General features: G+C 36.8%; 1 protein-coding gene across 5 annotated transcripts in view; it reads left to right on the top strand.

Annotated features, from left to right (window-relative positions):
* Window positions 1-1563: 1563 nt before the first annotated feature.
* Window positions 1564-22556, top strand: part of LOC129567062 (uncharacterized) — a 35420-nt gene continuing 14427 nt past the window's right edge. For 2 of the 5 annotated variants that reach the window (XR_008687815.1, XM_055443632.1), the window contains exons 1-2: window positions 1630-2715; window positions 17958-18018. Coding sequence is in view for 4 of the 5 variants with exons in the window: in XM_055443632.1 (XP_055299607.1) it covers window positions 17958-18018 (61 nt within the window). In the remaining variant the exon portion in view is untranslated. The other 3 variants (XM_055443620.1, XM_055443605.1, XM_055443612.1) reach the window with 3 other exon arrangements.

Below are 22556 nucleotides of genomic sequence, written 5' to 3'. Positions count from 1 at the left end.
ATGGCTAGACAAAGTTTTTTTTTGTCTTTTTCTCCATTAAAATTCACAATTAACGGGGAGCGCTAGACATGAAATTAAAAATCCTCAGCGAATCGTTAAACTTATGAAACATATCTTTCACCGGAAATACAATTTGTTGTCTTTCTAATGACATCGATTACCGAAATTGTGTAATTCATATTTCGACCAAATTATGAAAAAAAAAAAAGGAAGAAAGAAATACGATAGTAAACGTTCTAATGCTCAACCATCGAACTAACCTTTCACAAATACCATGATGAAAATGCCGGTAAATCATCTATCGTCATCCATTGCTTCGAATGAAGAAGATTCATGGTGTTCGCTGGAGCTGCTCGGAATCTAAGTTCACATCGTAAATCAATATAAGTATGTGTAACGGGTTCGATGATCAATGTATTTCATGATCATTTTATATCAAAGAACCTCTTGCTCTCAATCGCATATCACCGTTTCGTTGGAGTGGTGTATGCCGTGTAAATGCATCTAATTCGCGTTTTTTTCTCTCTCTGTCTCTCTTCTTTTTCGCAATTCGCAAAGTGACGCATCGTAAAACAACACGATTTATTCCACAACCTCATGAAACAAGTATTACTTCACCTTTCATCTTCTTGCATCGTACGGCTGGGAGAGTGAGCGCGCATCAGTCTATTGTTTTGTCAATCGTAGTTCTGCTATTGCATGATATACGCTATTAATACTGCACCATGGTTCTCACCTATTCTCCAATTCACACACCGCAACACTCAAAGCAAAGAAGATAAAACAACACATCAAAAAAAAAGCTAAACAAAAGCGAAGGCAAATCCAAAGCCAAACAACAAACGGCGAAGTAGATAAAAAAACTACATCGGCATCGCTAGGCGCACACGCGCACACCAGAAATTCACAAGTCTCTCTCTCGCATTCACCTCGGCGGGCCATCGAAATGCAGCCAGCGATCGCAAGAGCAACACCAAGTGCCTTCGCGCATATATGAATGCGAGCGAAATAGTGCGGCGGGTTATAAAGTTAGCGCGCAAACGATAGTGAGAGTTGATGTTCGCTATATTTACCTTTTGACGTGTGCTCTTTAACTATATACGAGCTGCTTTTGATCTGTTTCGACGTTTTGGCTGAATTGAGCGTCGTCGTCGTCGCAATAGCAATGCTCTGTGTGTCTGCGCACGAATGTGTGGCTCTTTGACTCTCTGAGAAGACTCTGACGGTGTGTGCCGTTGTGTGGTGGTTTTTTTCGTCTTTGCTTCATCTCTTCGCTTGTCGATATATTGTTTATCGTGCGCACTTTTTGATGTTGGTAATAATGATGATGGTAATGATGGTAGTTCAGCAGAAGTACGAGAGCCAAAGCATATAGACTGTCGGCGGCGGCAGCAGCTCGTACATTTGTGTATATTGTAATTTGGTACATACCGCAAAAATCTTAATCCCAACTATGCTGCTTTTTATTCGTTCCATTCGACTCTATGAGCTCGACACAGTTAAGTGCAACAGTCGCAGCATCAGTCATTCATGTATAAGTCATGCTAGTGTATAGACGTATTTTTTCAACCGCATCGTCTGACTTTGTCTATCGTTGAATTTGAAACATTCATTTTTTTTGTACGTTGTTCGTTTTTCGTACATATTGTAATTCATTTTTTTTGTCAGTTTTTTTTGGTTTTGTTCCATTGAAGAATAAGTTTAAGCGTTCACAATAAAACACTTCAATACCGTGGCTTCATTCAAATTCGCTCAGAATTCATTTTAATTGTGCGACATGTTATTTTGACGATTGTTTTTTTTTCTTCGTCTACCGTAGTCGATTCGATATTTTATTATTTTATTCGTTCGTTCGAATAACGAAGAATCTAATCGATTTTAATCGATTTCGCCATCGATTTTTCAGACGAAAAGTGGTTCGGCATGAATTGCATCTCGATTTCAGTCAAATTTCGTCATGTATAAATCATCAATTCGTATCGCTTAAAGAGTCGGTTAATTTGATCCAGCAGTCAAAAACAGTGGCTTAATTCGGAAAACAGAGAGAGAGAGAGAGAGACGAGAAAAAAAATTCGTAATAATACCATTTTTCAATTGTGCAATTAAAAGTTGTGTCTCGTGGATTTTCAATTTTGGATTTAATGACCAATAGAAGTTTTTTATTTGTCTAGTGTGAACCATAAATAAATCGTTTTGTGGTTGTTTCGATTGACCCAAAAATCGTTGGATATTTTCTTGATTACAAGTGCGACCGCAAACAGACCGATGAAATTTAGTTTGATTTGTTTTGTAATGGACACTTGATTGTAACTGCCAATTGTACCAGGCCAGAGCAATTCAAGCGTGATTGACTATCGGCATTAGAAAAAAAAACTCACATCAAACACTTCTTGTCGATTATTGGAGATATGAGTACGATTACCGGCAATTGAAACACAATTAAATATTCGAATTGGAATGAGACATTAAGTGTGGCATCAGTTGGTTTTTTTTTCTGTTATTCATTTCAAATAGACCCAAAAACAAATAACCAACATCATCAGTAAATATATATTGAGTGTTGAAAATTGGAGTTTGCTGCTCAGCAGAGAATATCCGGAAGAGGTTTTCGAGATCGAATTGGAGAAAACACCATTAGCAGGAGGCATTTATGTGCATTGCCTGATTTCACTACACACACACACACAACATTGGTTTTTTTTATATAAACGACACGTAAGTAAAACAATGTGCTCAATCATTCTGTAAAACGACTACTTATTATTAAAGTGATTAAACTCGAATAGATTCCGAAAATTTGCGGAAATCGTAAAATAATGAATAAATTCGATCTAATAAAACTGACTAAGCATTATCGCGCGGACCTGATGAAAAAAAACGAAACATAGCCAAATTGGCTACGGTGATCGCAAATGATGTATAAACAAATGTTTGTATCATTTATTTTCGAAACGGACGAAGAGAAATACAAATTGCTTTTTTCATTACAAACCCATCGATAGATGAACGTGAACATAAGCATCGAGACGAGAGCAGATGGATGATTTGAGTCAGTCAGCATGGGTAAAAAGTGAAAAGCTGCCAAAAAGAAAATATCACATTTGAGTCGGTGTAGATGATGCACATCTTTGACTTTCAAGTGTTCGGCATGTGGAAAAATTCTGCTCATTCGACGAAAAAACGAAAATACACAACCACCGTCTGCATCACATGTAAAAACTGGAGCGAAATTTTGGCGGTGCGCTCGAACGTAGAAAAAGAGTTTTTAATTGGATGATATGTTACTTATTTCCTTCGTATTAAGAGATTGGAAAGAGAAAAAAAAGTGCTAAGTAAGAGCAAATGAAAGCAAATCACATACGAGAAAAAATGGAAAACTAATGAGGCGTATCTCAAGAGATTTATACGCGAAAAATTGTTGCAGATCAATAATGCACCGTGAATTTGTGTGTGTGTTTTTTCTTCTTCTTCTACGTTGACTAATACGAGGCATTTTCAACTCATTATTCATGTATAACACTTGAAACCACAAAAATGTTGTCGAGTCGCGGCGATGAAAAATCAATGTTCATGCTTTCGGCTGGTTAAACGGCCCTTCCGACACTCTCACACACGGAAATAATGCAAAAATAAGAGCAATAACCGAACGAACCGTATTATCAGTACGAAGCTAGTTGGTGTATAAAATCAACGGCTTGGTATGTACAAAATATGTAATGAATGAGCTCATACACAAATGACGCTCCGAAACGGCGCCGAGATTATTACCAAAATCCACGAAAGCAAATAGACCACATTAAAACTAAGCCACGAAAAAAAACAACAACAACCAGACAACGAGAGTATGTGTGTATGAGAGACAGACAAAATGTACCTCCCTTTAAACAAATCAAGCAGTGTTCCGAGCAAACGCGACCACATCCGCTAATTGGTTCTGTTAATTTTTAACAGATAATTTATTTAATAATAGTGAAATGAGAGCACTAACTAAGAAAATGGCTACATGGAGTTCGTTGTGTGGCGCAGCCTTTCCGTTCACACGATTTGATCTTCAATGTGTGTCTGTTTATTTTGGGTATGGTGAACACCACGGGTCCGAATTTGTTTGTTGTTGCTGTTTTTGCTCGGGTTTCAATTGATCCCCGACTGTTTTTTAATTCTCTCTCCCTGTCGATTGAGTAAATAAAATCATTAAAATAAAGGCCTAGCTGATTGCTGGAGCTGGATATAAAAAGATCTCTCATTGAGATAGTCCACGAATCGTTAGCAATGTTTGATGTCATTATTTTCGGTATGGATCTAGCGTTGCAGACGCTCTGCTATGCTCTCAATATTTATTTCAAAGAAGCTCTCGATAAGCATAGGTTTATCGACGTAACATATCATCCGAATCAATTGACGCAAGATTTTTTTTTGTATTGGACGATTTTTGCAAAACCTTAACGCTGATGTTCGTGCCATTTTTTGCGAGCATTCAAACGAAATGCATTTTTATTTTTAATCCAAACGAAATGGGATTGACCACATTTCAAGCGCGATACGAGTTCAAATGTGAAAGTAAAACGCATCGCACACTCAAATGAAACTAGTATATATCGAAGGCTATTTTCAGTATTGCGAATGGCGTGCTTGGATTTTGGCTCAACCGTCGTCATCATCTTCCCATAGTGTTCTCTTTATACAATGCTCGAATGAATGTTCGTTCGTTTGGTAGTATCGCCAATCAGCGAGCTGCTTTCTTAAATAAATCGCATACACAACTTATTGGATCTGTTTTCACATATGAAGGAGACGATATCCATGAATAGCGAACCGTCGATTGCGATGCATTTCGCACCCAAAGAATATCATGGCTTTGGTTTTTCTTCTCTTCTTGTTCACACATATTGATCACTGAATACAACGCAAGCAGTTAGTCATTATTGGTCACATACGTCATTTCGATTCACCTAGAAGTAATCGCGATTATTTTATATTTTCCTTGACATTTTTCATACGTACCACATCAATGAACGGATGGTGTGCAGAGTGTTTTATCCGCTTTTATTTCATGTATATATGTTTAAATATTATATTTAAAATTGACGCGGCGGATGGTTGGCGATGTGTATGACTTGACGTTGAACATGCTGTTTATTACAGGTCACGTTTCGATGTTACTTCTAGCGATTTTGGTTTTCCACTTGATTAGCATGGTTATGTTGTGTATTTGTGGTTTGGGAGCCTTCATTTTAGCCTTCCTTCAATTAAACTCGATTTGTTAGCTGAAACATATCGGCTTGTTGATCTTAATGAAAATGTCTGTTTCGGGGCTGTTGTGATGTCTGTCGGATTCTATGATTTATATTAAGTGATTTTGATCCATTGAGTCAAACCACGTTGAACTCTGAACTCATTTGCCAACAAATGTAAGGTGTTTTTTTCATGAGTTTTCGAAAAAAGAAAAGAAAAGAAGGACTGTCGACACGATTATTATCGTTACAAATATACTAGCATGAGACATCCATTACTCATTTCAAATTAAACAAACATTCACGCGCCTTCGAAAAAAAGTGAAATTATATAATCGGGATATTCCTAGCTGGAAGTCTTTTACATAATTATTTTTGGTTTATCAGCTCCAAATCTAATCTGCGTCATCTTTTTTTTTCTTCTCCTTCGCAATATCTGTATGTGAGTGTGAGTGTGCTTTTTTATTTTTCATGTTCCAACAATACGGTTGGTCTTCTCGAATTTGGTGTGATTGTTGAATTAAATAATCATTCATTTTTCCCTTTGCTCATTGAGTATTGAGGTAACGTGAGAACAGCTCTACATTTTTCTCACTCATTTGAAATCGACTTTTGCAGCGATTTCTGTAATAATAGAGTAGGTGTAATTACTTGTGTGTGTGTGTTTGTATCATGATCTACGAAAAAAAAGAGGCAAATTATTTTAGTGAAGTGATTAAAAATTACAAAATTTTACATTTTCAAAACTGTGTGCCTGGAGCCCGAACCAACCGCTGCTCAGTTCCTTTTCACTATTTTCTTTCTATGCATTTGTCAATGAAATGCTCGCGTTTCGTCGCGTCTCGTGAGTGCACGATGAGCGTGCGCGACTTACACCACGACAATAGCCAACATCAGCTTCTGCTTGATTTTAATTTGCCGGAAACATAGAGTCTCTCGCATAGCTCGACGATGTGGAAAAAGCGCACGATAGAAAATTCAAATCCGATGCGGTCATAATGGTGTTCCATTGGAAATGTAATTGCCACTACATTTTTGTGTCGCTTGTAGTGTCATGTTTTGGCCGAGACAGTAATGGCTTTTACATGAAGAGGAATTCCAAAATTAATGTTCGATTGAACATTGCTTTAATTCTTGTAATGAAAGTTCCACGATCTCAACACGTTGGAATGGGAAAATGTGGATGGATGGGTCCGACCATAGCGCCGCCGCCGTTGTCGCTTTATCTTTTAACGCTGGAAAAACAAAAGAATTTGCATCGGCTTTATTCGGATAAATTGGGATTTAATTTCCTTTCGTACAGATATGTCACGTATATATCACAAAACAATGAGCGCATTTAAATATTTCACACATTTGTTGAAGCTCTTTTCATCAGCCCCAAAACTCTTCATACCGATATCATCGTTCGGAGGCACATCGAGTTAATTTTTCATTATCTAAAATGGCATAGCATCGTGAGCGGCATTTTTATTTTCTGTATATTATTTATCCTATGATATTAAACATTCAATTAAAATGAAATATGCTCCGGCCAGAATGGGAGTGAATGTGTGAGCTTTTCAACTTTGCATCGGCTACGGTCACGTTATTCCATTCCATTGATACTGTTTTATATTTTATGTGTTTTTTTCTTTTGTTGTGTTATTTTTTTCTCTCTTCATTTTCTTCGCCTTTGTTGTGTTCTTCCTCATTTTATTCCTCGTCTTTACATTAAATGGTTGGATAATGTTATTTCACTTAAATTCGCAGTCACCCAGATCAAAGAGATAATTGAAGATGAAGAAGACAAAGAGAAACACATAAATTTGGCCACCACGACTCATAGACTCGCAGCCAGCGTAGACAGTCTCTCTGAGAGAGAGAGAGAGAAAGAGAGAGAGAGAGAAAATGCAGTGCGAGCAAAGCGTTTGTTTCAATTTCCATGTTATACACGGCGCTTTCTTCGTCTTCGACCATCATTAAAGCACTAATGTTCATCCAAAGTGTGGTAGTGAAATAAAAATCACTTGCACACAGCGAGCTCGCACGATTCCTATTTCCATTTTTCTCGGGCAGATTTATTATTTGTATCAATCATATATTTTGATGTCTTATGATTTATGTGAAGCGTCGACGTCTATCGCATCAATCACACAGATCAGCAGCAGCGCTGGCTGCATGGGTCATACAGCCACACAACGGCAACATGATGTTCAGTCAGACATTGTTTGGACTTTTAATTTTGCGTCACTTCTGTGGAATAAAATTTATGATAAACACTGTGGTCGCATCATAAAAAACGATCGGGTGGGTGCGCATCTATTAAGTGGGCAATTAAAAATGATAAATGTTTAATTGTTATTAGTAATTTTTCTTTCGTTGGCCCATGGAAGTTATCACATTGATGCACCATATTATTAGCCGAAAATGAATGCTGGTAGCGGTTAAATGTTATGGATTTTTCACACCATAAACCATAAGTTTATACTCAATCGTAATGGATTAAAACACACGTTGAATGGAATGAATTTGAATATATTTTGTAATCGGATCTCTTTTTTTTCCATCTGTATGAATTGCCTGAATGTGAATGGGTCTGAGGTAGTTGGTTGATTTTTTTCGGCATTATTGTTGATGATTGAAGCCGCGACTTTTCGAAAAATGAAAGTATAAAGTCACCCGAAGGTGGTGCATCCCATATTTAAAACAAATGCTATGCATTGAAATCACCGTTTCGTTTCCAAAAAATCATTCTGACACAATTTTGCGCGCATCTTCATTGTTTGCGGTAGGTGAAAGTGCCATTTTGGGCAAACGTTTGCATATTGTAATTTCGTCCCAAAAATGGCGGTACATAATAGAATTTGGCAAGCGCACAAAATCAATATCCCGTTATAATTCTTGTCTCATTCAAAGTAAAAGCAATGCAAACACAACACGCTAGCTGCTCTTTAATAATTTTGAACAATAGTTAATGGTAATTATATATGCAAGATGTGTGAGTGTTTGTTTGTCTCTGTGTGTGGCGATGTTAGATGAACCGTTCAAACCACCATATTATTTGAAGCAAACAAAAGCACCAGACAAATTATTATTCGTCGTACAATACACAATTTCGAGACAAATAGTTCTTAATAATACAAAAGTATGAGCCCATTTGTTTCACTTTCTTCAGGAATTTCGATTCAAGACACTCGCTCATTTGAATTAATCAGAATGGGGGGATTTTCAATTTCAATATAAGTAAATATTTGAAGAAAACCAAAACCGTTTTGCATTGATGCTGCTGCGAAAGTTTCAAATGTCGATGAGCCAAGTGCAAGTAAATGAGTTTGTGTGAGTTTTTTTTTCTTCTTCTTTCATTTGGAAGTGAAATGAAAAATGCGCCGAATCGCCGAAATAAGTGATTGGCTGGCAATGTTTATGTACAGTAATTGCGATTAATTTGTTTTCGTTCGAATAGACGCCGCCTCGACATTGATGAATCGCAGCAAACGCCAAAGACAATGGCCATTCAATCAGGCATTTAACTTTTTTTAACCGTCGCTAATCGGTTGTTAGTCATTAAAATCGAGCCGATAATTAAAACGTCGTTTGCTTATGATGAAAGTGAGAACACAGCGTTTCGAACTGTGTATATTCTTTGTCTCAATTTTCACTTTTTTGCTTCATTTTCCGAACGATTGAGCCCAACTTTTTCTCTCTTCAAAATGCCTACTCGAAGTGTATTCGTATTCCTAAGCGAGCAACGGATTAATTGATGTTATCGCCAAATGCGAAACAAATCAAAAATAACTGAAGAAAGAGCAGAACGAATTTGCAAGAATTTGCTGCCTTTGTTTCGCCCCGGCTATCCATTCAACGTGTTCGGCGTTGGAATTAATTATCAACACAAATAGCTGTTTATGCAACAAGATAACAAGCTCAAATTCGCAATTCCAAAACGGAATAATAAAGGAAAACACACATTTTGACGAATTGCAAGAAAATGCGGTGACTCTGGCCCATTCGCTGAAAAATTATCTCTCTCAATTTTCCTCCACGAGAGCGCAAGAGAGAAGCTGCTTTCCAGCGAATAGATGGAAAACAGATCGCAATCAAATACAATAAATTAAAAAGCCTGAAATTTTATGTAATTGAGGGTTATTTTTTTCTTTTGCTGAATGTTTCATTTCTTGTTCAACGAACCGACCGAAAAGCGATCTAATTAAAATGTTTTGTTTTCAATTATCAATTGTCCGGTCGTTCGTTGTTCGCTTTTCCGTCGTGAACATGATCGCGCGCACATGTTGTGCAGCTTGAGAGTCATTAGGGTCGCAACCGCCGTCGTCACCGAAACAACAAAAACGTAACAATGAAAACAAGATGAAGGTAATCAATGCTCGTACTCGACAAAATCTGCTCCAAATGAATAATACGGCTAACAATGTAATCCATCCAAACGGAATGGAATGTTTTCGGACAGTTTGCCTTTCAACACCGCATCAGATTTACGTAAAATTATATGATTATTTATATTATTTTTTTCTTCATTAATATCAACACTTATTCACATTCAGTGCATGGGAATCGCCGAAAAAAAGCATAAACGGCTTGTGTTATGCTCAAGATAAATTACCATCGAATGAGCAGATCAGATTTTGTACAGAAGATGATTTTCAATGGAAAAAAATCCATTTTTCTTCCAAAAAAACGGTGAAGCAATTCAATTTTGCAGCGATTCAGAGGCACAAAGAATGACTCGCAATAACAACAACGGGATGCAGAACAATAGGGTGCTATACAAATAGAAGTTATCAGATGTTTTTGTGATTCCTTGACGTTTTCTGATTGGATCAGATTGGAATGAAATGAAGTCATTATGCGTGTACGCATCCATCAACATTGGAGCCGGGTCTTTTATAATTGGATTTTCAATGTACCCTCCGGCACCATAGGTGCCACATTCCCCAATCGCCATAACAAACACACACACACGACATTCAAGCATTATTATGTACCACAGAATTTACCGAGAAATCGAAAACTTAAATTTACAACTTATTTCACGCACTTTCTACACCACACACAACACACGTCATGATCAATTACAGACAATTCTCGGCAAAATTGTAAAAATAAAACCAAGCAATCACCACACAAAAAATTACAAAACAAATATAAGTTTCTTGTTTAAACGTATAAACGGCGAAAAAAGCTGTCAGAAAACAAATGTGCTTGCTTGCGCTTCATTTAAGACATGGGTGCTGTGCGATGCATACGAGATTTGCCGCATTATATTTCTTTTTGTTTTCAATACGTTGTGGAAATAAATTTGCATCGAAATGAATGGCAAACGCAAAAAAGCGGCAGCCAAGCTCTTTTGTTCGTTGAATGAAAAATCGATGAAAAAATTACAATTTTTTTTCGTTGTGTTGGCTTCGTTACTTGCACAAGATATGACAAATTAAGCATCCTAGCTGGAGAATGCGTTCGAGTGTGCTGTATGTGTATTTTTGTGCGTGGAGTGTTCAAGCACCTAAAATGTCTCTTTGCATAATTACAAAACAGCAGTGCGCGCGCACAATTCGCATTTCATTATTTAATTTCGTTAAAATATGTAAACTGTAAGGCGTAGTGCGATGCCATATGTAAGCGTTGTGTGAACTTTTTTGATGCCGTCGACGTCGTTCTTTGTTTTCTCCTATCTATCTTCATTGCATTGCGAACAATACTCATTTTGTTTTTAATTAATTTTCATTCTTAGTCAGCGTGTGCGCACGGGTTCGATTCCGTTATGACTTGAGTCAGCTGATCACTTTGGCTCTCAGCACCGTACAGCTGAATGTGTGTTTCAACTTATATAAAAAAGGTGTTTCACCGACGATGATGACGACGACAACGACAATTATCATCTATGAAATGAACCATCGCGTACAACGAAACCCGGCATTCATATCTTGTGAACGATCACACTGAAACGACACAACGATAGCGTTGCGATGCGAAACAAAAATGCAGTTGCCAACAATGACCGATTATGAATATTCAAGATGCGTTTTTTTCTCTCTGTCTCTGCTTCCACCGTACATACGTACATAGTTCTTTTTGTGTTATTATCACTTTATAAAAACGAAAATGCGGAGATCGCGCTTTGTGGGAAGCTGGAAAGACCGAGAGACAATAATAATATGGCTTAATTGAGCATATTCACAGTTTTGCGGTAATTCCGTATAAAGTTTAGCTTCGGCTCAATTTACCCAATTAAATTGTGATTTTCGAGGCAAAATATTGTGGTAATTTCGATGTTTATATGTAACGTCAATTTTGGACTGGATTCCATCTGTGGTTAGACCAATTTTCGGGAGCAATTGTGTCATTAACACAATCTGCTACTTGAGCGTAGTTTCAACCACGAATAGCAAGCACTTCATTATTATGGTGCGATCTCTCGAAATTCAAGCCATTTTCACCCGTGTCTTGGGCGATTTTGATGATCGTTTTTATTCGTGTTGCGCCGTTCATTTTTAATGCGTTAAAATGCCTTTTGCAATTAAATCATCTTCATCATGTGTACAACACAAATTCAAATCAAGTCGAGGCAAAACAAAAAGCAGCGAAAAATAAAGAGAAAAAATTTCATATACGGAAGTGAGTGAGTCAGTCAGTCACTCATATTAAAAACTTCAGTGCGATGCTTAATAAGTGGCTGCCTTTTCATTACGATTCCAAACAAAATTTCTTTGGCTTTAATCAAATAACTGTTGAGTCACTCTCCACCGCTTATTTTGCCATTTTCGATGGATTGTTCATTGATGAGATGATAGTGTAATAGTGTTTTTGAGATGATTTCCAATGAACAACAACTAGAAACCGTAATAACTTCCAACCAATTTATCATCGGACCTCCGAATAGACACACAACTTTCGTTTTTCACTTTTGCTTTCATTACACATTGGCTCCTTTTCAATTGTGATTAATATTATCGCACTCGACTGAAGATGTTGAAGTAAAAGCAACAGAAGACGAAAAATTAACTGTTACCATTTCCTTTGTTCAATTTACATAAGGTAGTTTTGTGGTGCTTAAAATTGATCTAGCATTTTCTGAATGAGGAGGCACTTCATTGAGTTTGAGTATGCCTCTTGGGATCGAGCTCGTTGATTTGATTGCCCACTTCTTTTGTATTGTTAAAGATCACGTTAACAAAATAATCACATTCACTTTGAGGATCGTACGTCGTCTCGATGCGATGTTCTTGAGATCATTTAAAATATGTTACACGAAAGAAATGTAAGCCGGCCCGGTAACATTATACCAGCACTTTCCGATCGATTAAGTGCTCTTTAAAAAAAAAACAATAAACCTTCGGTCGATTGTGAATTTAGAGCAGAAAATTGTAGCATCGTCTTGGGGCGATCAAAATGAAAGATGAACTCTCGATTTGAGAGTTGTTTCGCCGCATCGACTTTCAAGGTGTTCAACAATCCCGACAGCGTGCTGCATCCGAAACAGACAAAAGTCATATAACGCTTGATCTTTGTCGGGAATTTGCGAATTAAATTGTATCAAAGGGAACATCTGTTGAACGAATGATGATGAAAACCTGTAGACTCTGGATGGTTTCTACCTTGAACTTTTCGCATCATTGCGAATTCAAGTGCTGTTGATAAGTGCATTTTAATATATGATATCGCATTTACATTCGCACCATTTTCACCAATTAAGAAAAAAAAATAAGTACTGAACTGGTCTGGTCAAGTTCGGTAAATTTATTTTTGAAACAGATCAATATATCATTGTAGATTTAGAGCTGTTGACGTCGAATTGTCGACATTGTTTTCCGATGCGTACCATTGTTTGGTTGCAATGAAAAAAGTATTTTAATGCTCACATGTTGGCATATTTCGAGCTTCAATGTTGAGCGGTATTTTTACATCGCATTCTTCTCTCTCTCTCTCTCTCTCTCTCTCTCTTTCTCTCTCTCTCTCTCTCTCTTTCGAGTAGACGCTTCATTTCTGCGTAATTAATCCATTTCTGTATTTAACGAACCGAAGCTTTTATTTCCTTGATAACCAGTTATTTGCGTGAATTCGCATTGAAGAGAAGCCCACTCGAATCTTTCCATCAAGTGATTAAATCGACAGCCAGCCAAAGTATATGTTTACCGTTGTGATAGTTGGTTCAGCGTCCCGTATCCATGACCTTCAGCATTACCATCGATTTATTGGAATAAGTCACCGTAATTTGCGATGAAATAACGATTTAAGGACGGTTTGGAAAAGAAAAATACTGACGATGGTCAAAAATGACCACCATAAATCAATCGAAGTTCAACAAAATGAGCAAATAAAATCATTTTTCACACACCAACAACACCACCAATAACAAACAAAACGATCATTTGCCACCAAATGGTTCATGGAAATAAAAAATAATATACAGTTATTTGATCAATAGCTGTGAAATCCGTTGAAATAATGCATTAAGGAGCCGATTGCGTGACTTGGTTAGGTAATTTCATTAGTGTATTTACGTCGAACAGTGCCATCCGTAATGAAAATTATAGGTTGATGTCATCGTCGCGCGACTGTCTCATTCGCTTTTCTCGTCGAATGCCCGTTTTGTCTTTCTTTTTCTCTCCACCATAACCTTGCCCTTAATATACTTGCATAAGCGATCATATATTGGAATCCGTTGGCCATTAGCATTTAAGATTTGGCTGTCGTGATAGAAATTAAAAGGAGAAAAAATTGCGGCTCAGGTCAAAAACATCATCATCATATATACCATATGAGCAGATGAGAATGGATGAAATTAACGTCAAAACCATTTCATTTTCGCGCTTCTTCGACAGAAAAACCTTCTTCAATTCAACGTTACACTGAATTGGGCTATTAAAATCGCATCAATTCGCCGGTTATTTGGGTATCAATTAAACTGCTTCCTTTTTTCTAATTCCCCAGGCCACGCAACTATATATTTCAATTTCAGATTATTGTTGCATCATATTCGACGAGAGATCATGATCAAAAATGCATTCTAATCCGAATGATTGAAATATTGCCAATCGCCAAACAATTAAACAAAAATATAAAAAAACGGCTCATCATTTTGAGATTTGCCAGGGTTTCGTGATTTGGTAACAAAAGCTGGCTCGTGAATTAATTTCACTTGGTGTGATCGGGAGCACACCAGTCACAATGGGTGAGGTCAGCATGACCTCATTGTTTAAACGCGATTACAACATCTTTGTCAGCTAATAAATTTAGACTACAATTTAACGTTGTCGTCACTTGATATGCAACCTTTGTAACCTTTGTAAATATGTGGGCGTAAACGTCCCGACCAAAAACAGAAATTGTACGAAAAAAAAAGACGGAAAAAATCGTGCGCCACAGGGAAAAAGAACTCATCGGCCGCGATAAAAATCGACAATAGTGAAACAAATGCGTTAATCATGCTCCGAAAAGTTTGATTGTTTGCACAACAAAAACAGATTGATTCACCTCTTATCTCGCCTTTCGATTTCAATCAAGCGCAAATCAACGCTGACACTTGATATCAAATACAAATTATTATGCAACAATAATAATTTATATGTGCGCCCCAAGAATATATCAATTTTCGAGCATGATGATTTCACGCAAAAATAAGATCGCGATTCACTCGAAAAAAGCATAAGCAAAACAAAACTTGAAAGAGGTTGTAATTGTTTGTTCGAAAATTCAAATTTTTTTGATATGAAACCATATGATGTTTCAAAATTTTGAGATCGTGATGTTTCATTTCTTATTCTCTCTGTCCCTCTCTCGCATCTGTGTGAACGAAAAAAATTGATGCGGCAAAGCCAGCATTTCGAATGCATTGTGTGGCGTATAGCGCCGCACATTAAAATGAGTGTGCGTGAACCGAAAAAGTAACAAAACGAATAAACAATGATCATATTTGTATTCGCAATGTGATTTGCAAACAATCGATAAAAGAAGAGAAAAAAAAGCAGAAGAAAAAAAAAACACAAACACACACGACTGAACGAACGAACGAACGAGGCAGCGAAACGTTTTTCACAAGAATCTCATGCATGGTAAATAAAAAAAACGGGCATTACATTGGCGCGCTTCGTACCGTTCTCTGTGTGTGGTTGCCACAGCCATCGGAGAGACTGAGTGCGCAGCGAAACAAACAACACAATGACGTAGATTTGTAAATTACAAATGAATTTTAATTGTACAGTTCAATCAAAGCATGTGTGTTTGCTGGTAAAGTTGAGCGCGGTTTTTCTGCTTGCATTTATTCATACCGCTTTTGTTTTGCCTGTTTTTCCGTCAATCTTGTTTAGTGATGGATTTTATGGGTTAAACCGTACGCAGATGTAATATTGTTTGTTGTCTCTTCTTGCAACTATGATTTTTGATGATTGTTCAGCGATTTGAGCGCTATTCGATACACACATTTAATAAGACAAACTCCAAAAGCCCCTGCATTGAATATAAAGATGGAGCTTCATTTCATCTAATTAGATCCTATTTTGGGCTCCCAAGTGAGTTTCATTCATGGTTGTTGTGGTTGATGATGATGATGCTTCAGAAATAACTTCGGATCAAAACAATCGATGGAACAACCATTTTCTACGACTTCCACAATTGGTTTAACAACGTTCTGACAACAACAAAAAATGAGTGGCCTATGAATTACTTGAATAATACGAGACTCAAAGTGATCTCATACAAAACAATAATATTGAGTAAAAGTGATCATATTTTGTTAACCTTCCGAAATGCTTCATCATTCCGACTCTCGTTTAATCAATATAACACGATCTCTTTTGCTCTTTGTGCGCTCGCGATCACTCAAACAACACACAGTTACACACCAAATTTGTGTAGGCACAAAGAAAGATAATTTGTTTTTACAGTTTCTCAAATTTCTCTTCACCTTCTCAACCACACTTTTGTACAAACAATTTCACGCCTAATTTTGCTCATATTACATCGGAATGAACGAAGAAGAAAAAAATTTGCGCGGTAAAAACCACGACAATACCGTTCACTCGCCACAAGACGCAAATACACTAAATAATAGGCAAATGATAGAATGCACATAAAAAACGATAAGAGCGTGAAATCAAGAAACAACGGATAAACACGAGATTTTTTTCCATTATATCATCGGGGTGTAAATGAATGAACATGATTCGTCTTCGAGCACAATAACACATCTTTTCTTTTTGGGCAAGGAAGAAAGTGAAATTCGTTGTTATTGCTGAATTTTGTTTTTGGAGACAAGTTACGAAAGCATCTTTAATGCCAAATCCCACTACTGAGTGCGACAGACAATTTGGTTAAGGAACAGCCTCTGACATTTCGGCACGAACAACCAGCCATATCACATACAGAAAAAAATATATAAATAAAAATCGCACTTAAAAAATTACAGATATATAAACTCGGTGATTAACGACCATATCAGTTATGCAACTCACTCTTCCAATTGGATACAAGAATGAGCTGGTCTTCCGCAAAACTGAGAAACATCGAAAAAAAATATTTTAAGTTCTTCATTAAACCGCATCGTTAAAATCGTCTCTTCTTCAACTGTTGATGACTAATTGACTAGTCATTTGACAAAAGTGCTGGATAATTTGGTAAATCCACTTACAGTGCACAGATGAAAAAAAAAATGTTAACAAGCCAATCCCATAGCTTATGACTTAATTGTGAAGAAGCCATAAGAATTGATGGCAGTGGCACCAGCAGCAACAATAAGCTATGCAAATAAGACGGTTAACACATCGTTTTTAATGTCATTTTATATCTTGTAGTCAGTGCAATGTCACTTCCCAGTCACTGACAATTTAATTGAATACCTCCAATGGCGTTGCCCAAACCATACCAATAATAACGAAGTGAAGACAAAAAAAACTCCTCAATTCACTGGAATCACTTAAGTGAATCTCATGTAAATTAAACGCTTTCATAAGAACATGCGAATATTAATTTATGCAGATAAATGCACGGGCTGAAAACAATAACAATACGTATCGAAGCGAAACCGTGCAATAGAATGTAATGAATGAATGGCGCATATAAAATTTATTAATAATTCCATTAAAAACGCTGTTATTTATGAATTATTCACTTGCGAAACATAATTTTGATTAGATTAAAATGATCGGTGACCTTTTCCGTGAGAATTTTGCCAGCGTTCTTACTGGCGGCAGCATCAGCGTAGTTTAACGCATTAACAATAATCAATCTTTTCAATGCACAACCAACCGGTTATATTCTATGGTACAACGGATTTTCAACGCCTGAAATATAATAATAAAAAGGAAACGAAGGTTCATTGTGGAAAGACTTTGAACACTTAATGTTTTGTTGTGGTTGGTAATGATCGTAGCAACTTAAGTGTCTTAAGTGTGAAAATTATAAATAATTCTCTCTCTCTCTCTCTCTCTCTCTCTCTCTCGATTTAATCTAATCTATTTGATAAACAAAAATAATGATTCACTTGAGTGAAGAATCTTGATGTTGTTGGTTGAAGAAGCCACTTTGCTGTTAATTGAACAACTGACCATGATGAAGTATTTCATAGATTTCGTCGTGATTTTGGCGATTTTCTCACGACTCAAACCATTCTAAACTCATTTATTTTGATTCCGTGAGTGGCCACTCAATCATTTACATCTTTTCTTCGAATTAATATACCACTATAAACTGCATAGGTACATGTTTTTTCTAATATTTTTCTTCTGGTTTCAGATGTGGAAGCATATGCGTTCGGCGATGAAACCATTCGGGTATTTAATTCTATTTTATTTTGGTAAGTACTTACACACACATACACTCATTCGAACACACATTATTTTTTGCATTTGCATTCGAGATTTCGTAAAGTGAAGGCACAAGTGCTGACATACACGATTGATATATGAATGAATATCACAGCGAGTGTGATGGCGCGCATTTTTCCCACAGTTTGGCCACACGGATCAACCTGGTTTACATATATTTAAGAAAAATTCTTAAAGGTCATTCGTATCGCGGCTGTTTCACCGATTGTTCTCGAAATATTTTGCGGTTGAAGCAGAGGAAAAACGGTTGAAGCAGAAACTAGTCACAATATTCCGTTTAATACAGAAAAAAAAATTAATTTAATTCAAATCGAAAAAATTTGATAGGATTTTTTTCTTCCATTTGCTCATCAATAGTTTAATTAGTTATTTTGTTTTCCTCTGTCGATTTGTCGTGTCTTCGTGTAGAGAACAGTGTTTAGGTAGATGATCGGTGTGTTGTTTGGCGGATGAGTACGGATGTAAGTCATGCAAGGCGAAAAATACAGGCAGCAACAATAGCAGCAGCAGCATCATCATCTTGTATCGCATCGCCAAAGTACCGGTAGATGTGTTTGGTATTTGCGCTTGTTGTTATTTAATCCAGCAATCAATACAATACGTGCGGTAATTCGGCGTTACGTTGCCATTTAGAGAGGTTTATTTTGATTGCTGTGCTTTGATTGTTGTTTATGTTAATTGCCGTTCCGTGGCTTTTTTGCTCTTTCTTTGCCCCATAATCGCGCCATGATTTTGCAAACGTTGCTGTCTTGCTCGCTCTAAGTTTGCACCCCAGTCAATTCGCGCTAACAGATTTACAGCCGATCACCACAATATGCTGTAAATGTAAATTATATTGTTTAATTATTTATAAAATATTCATTGATACATCTATTAAAACAGCGCACGACGCGACCGCATTAGGTTGTTGTTTTTTTATTCGTTGTCGAGAGATGGTTCTAACAATGCGCCATGCACCAGATCAACCGAATTCTTGTGATGCCATGCCATAACTGATGAACGTGAAAAAATGCGATGTATTGTTGCATTCTTAGCCAATTTTCGTTAGCACCAGCATTATGGCCAATTTAAAGGTTGTAATTCATCATCGATTGAGGCGACAATTGATGAGAACCCCCAAGGTATCCAAAACAATTTAATTTAAAGACGGCTCGTTTATACGGTTAGCAAAATCGGCATCTACAGTTTGAATGAGGTATAAATGATCGACGATACTTCGTTGTTGATGCACAGACAAACACACGAAAAATGGAATATAAATTGAACAATTTAGCGTCTTCGTCTCACTTTCCTTCGGCTTCGGTCAGATCCGTATCCAATTTTGACCATTAAATCTATTTCACTCGACATTCAGTCGTTCACATACACACACCGTTCAATGGCTGCGAGTTATAATAAATGAAAACGAGCAAAGAAAAAAAAACACAATGAATCTAAATACAAACGAATTGTTGAATGGATGATTACGGTTAGCGCAAGAAGGAAAAAAAAACCATTGAATTTCGGAGCAGTGAAACCCATTCTCTTGAACAAAACCGACATACACACAAGAGAAAATAAAAATAAACGAAGCAAACACGATTCGACAGCTTTGACTCATCCACAGAAAAATGTCTTGAGATTCGTTTGTCTCAAGACATTTTTGATTCCCAATCGAACACGTGTCCACGTGGTGGATATTAATAATTTCGTAATTTGACACCAATCAAATTGCTTCATTTTCATTTGCATCGATCATTTTAGCTTCTGCCGCTCGTTCCCTATTAAATGTGCCAACACCGTACGCTGCTATTGTTCATATTTTTCGGTTTTGTTTCTCTAGTGCTATTCGGTGCATTAGCTTTTTGCTTTGTTTCGCTTCATAAATATCCTTCGCTTTTCTTTTTATTCATTCCCGAAAACAAGATAATCTCATTTTTTCTCTCTCTACATTTCAATGAATTTATATATGTGATAATCTTTAGCAATTTACTGTATAATGTGTTTCTCTACCTCTCTCTCTCTTTTCACATCATGTTTACATGTTTACATCGTGTTCGAAAAATAGTCTGCATTGAAATTGTTCCCAATATCCATTTCACTGCGTCATTCCCAATGCAAAAGCCATAAACAATTCAGATTAGAAACAATTGAACATGAAACCATATAGAGACTGTCTTATGGAATGCTACATATTCGTGCATGCACGTGTTTTGCCCCGATGGAACAATCATCGCGTGCATTTCGGTGCACATGAAGATACCAACGACTGATGTATCTCACTTATGAATTGGAAACGGATTGAGCAATAGCAAGAACCCACTTTTTCGGGTTCCATTTTTGTGATTTTGTAGCAAAAATAAAGAAATTGTTGTAAAATACTTCACTAGCTTGCCTATTTTTGGATCTCATCAAACTGACAGCTAAACAACTTAAAGTAGCGACGAAGAAGAAGAAAAAAAAACGTTTAATGGGCAAAAAGCGGAAAATCTTAACACTTCACTGTGTGTGTGTGTGCTGTGATAAGAAAAAAAAACAATTTTTTCTTTCGAATAGCGGAAAAACAATGCAATTATGAAATGCCAAAAGGTCAATTCACATTTTGAGGAATAGCTCACATTTTTATGGAATCTAACGAAACCGAATTTTAAAAATTACAATCAATCAACACATTAATTAGCTCTACGGTGTTGAGCTTGATTAGACGATGGTTCCACCATCAAATCTTATTTACGAGCTACATTTGAATTTTCTTGCCGTTTTCGGAATTAATCATGTCGTTAATTTAACACCACATAGAAGATATTTTGGTAGCATAAAGTGTCGGTTTGTAAGCACAAAATTGGCATAATTTATGGTCTATACTATGGTTTGGGTAGGTCGCGTGCAAGAATTATGATAAAGAAATATTATCACAATGTGAATGACGTGCGCGCGTGTTTGCGCACGGAAAAGTAGACATAAATTGCAAAATTTAACGCCTGTTAATTAAGATGATGCTTGAAAGGTTATCGTAATCACCGAACGCCTTTCAATTAAGCCAGAAAGAGAAACAAACAAGCATCTTCCGACTGCAACAAGCACGTCGTGCATAACGTATAGAAAATCGCATTGGCACGAAGGCAGCAGAGCCACAACAGAGAGAAGAAAAAGAAGAGAGAAAAAACAGTGCAATTTTCTCATCCATAGATCATCGAACCGACACACGAAAACAACAACAAACAGGGAAAAAAAGAGAAACCAACAGAAATTACGAAACAGCTTCAGAATATCTGTCTATTTACATTTTGTAACACCGATGTTTCAAGTTCTTGAGAAGGTAATTTCTCAGTGTACACTGTAAAGCATCGATGAGACAGACCACGCGAATAGCGGCATGGAAATGCTAAGTCATTCCGTAAATCATTTTTTTATCGTTTTTATTTGTTGATGCTTAACGTTTCGGAAAGGAAAAATCATTCTTTGTTGAAACAGAATGTTGCGGAAATTGAATTGTGCATCAGCAAAAACGCAAACAAAAAATATATATCGAAATTTCCTTGTACAAATACACTATTCTATGCATAGATTACATTTTCTCTCTCTCTCTCTCTCGTTAAGTCGCCTGCAGCAAATATTGTAAAGTGATTTTCATTTCATATTTCTTTGCTTGAGCTGCCGGTTTCACATTCAGCTTTTTTTCCTTCTCGCCTGGTTAAGAGTATCGACGTTTTGTTTTAAGCTCATTATTTTTTTTAACTTGAATTATCCATTTCAATAGTTCGCTAGATTATCGTGACAGTCACACCATGTCAAATCGCCTAATTCCAAAAACAAAAGTCCGACACACAAACGCTCCGACAATTGGTGAGTGTCCGAATTTTTGCGCGAACACACAAACACAATGAAATTGAAAAGAAAAGAAAAAGCATTGCGATCGCTTTGAAAAGAAGCTTAATTCCATAGCGATTTTAATACCGTTGGGACCTTGCGACATTGAATCTTGTGCGCATTTCGTTCGAAAGAATCAATTCTAATAATTTATTTTTCCAATTGAATTGTTTCCAATCGAAACATGAAACCGCCACAGAAGAAAAAAACAGCTCTATTGACCGCTCCATAGATGATCCATTGATGTTAGATTGAGAGGAGAGGAAAAAGAAGAACAAACCAAAATGCAGCCTCAAACAGAATTAAGTGATTGACCAACTTTCTTAGCTTCATCATCTGACATCATTACATTAACAACAATTTAACTAGATTTCGTTGAATGGTTGCATTTCGCATTCCATTTATGTCGATTACGACACTCAGCGTAAAACAATAATAAAAAAGAAGCGAAGCACACGGGCAAACATAAAGTAAAACCCAATAACAAAGCTTCCAAACGGCAAATAGTAGGAGCGAATCGAAGAAAAATGTTGCAATCTTCATTTCAGTGGCACACATTAAAAAACTTCTGTGTTGTTAGGCCATGCGAGCGCACGTTGCTTTTCTCTCTCTCTCTCTCTCTCTCTCTCTCTCTCTCTCTCTCTCTCTCTCTCTCTCT

The sequence above is a fragment of the Sitodiplosis mosellana genome, unplaced genomic scaffold, assembly GCF_009176505.1.
Source record: "Sitodiplosis mosellana isolate CC-2019 unplaced genomic scaffold, AAFC_SMos_1.0 Smas_scaffold_1, whole genome shotgun sequence".
NCBI lineage: Eukaryota > Metazoa > Arthropoda > Insecta > Diptera > Cecidomyiidae > Sitodiplosis > Sitodiplosis mosellana.
This window is presented reverse-complemented; position numbering and strand designations above follow the sequence as displayed.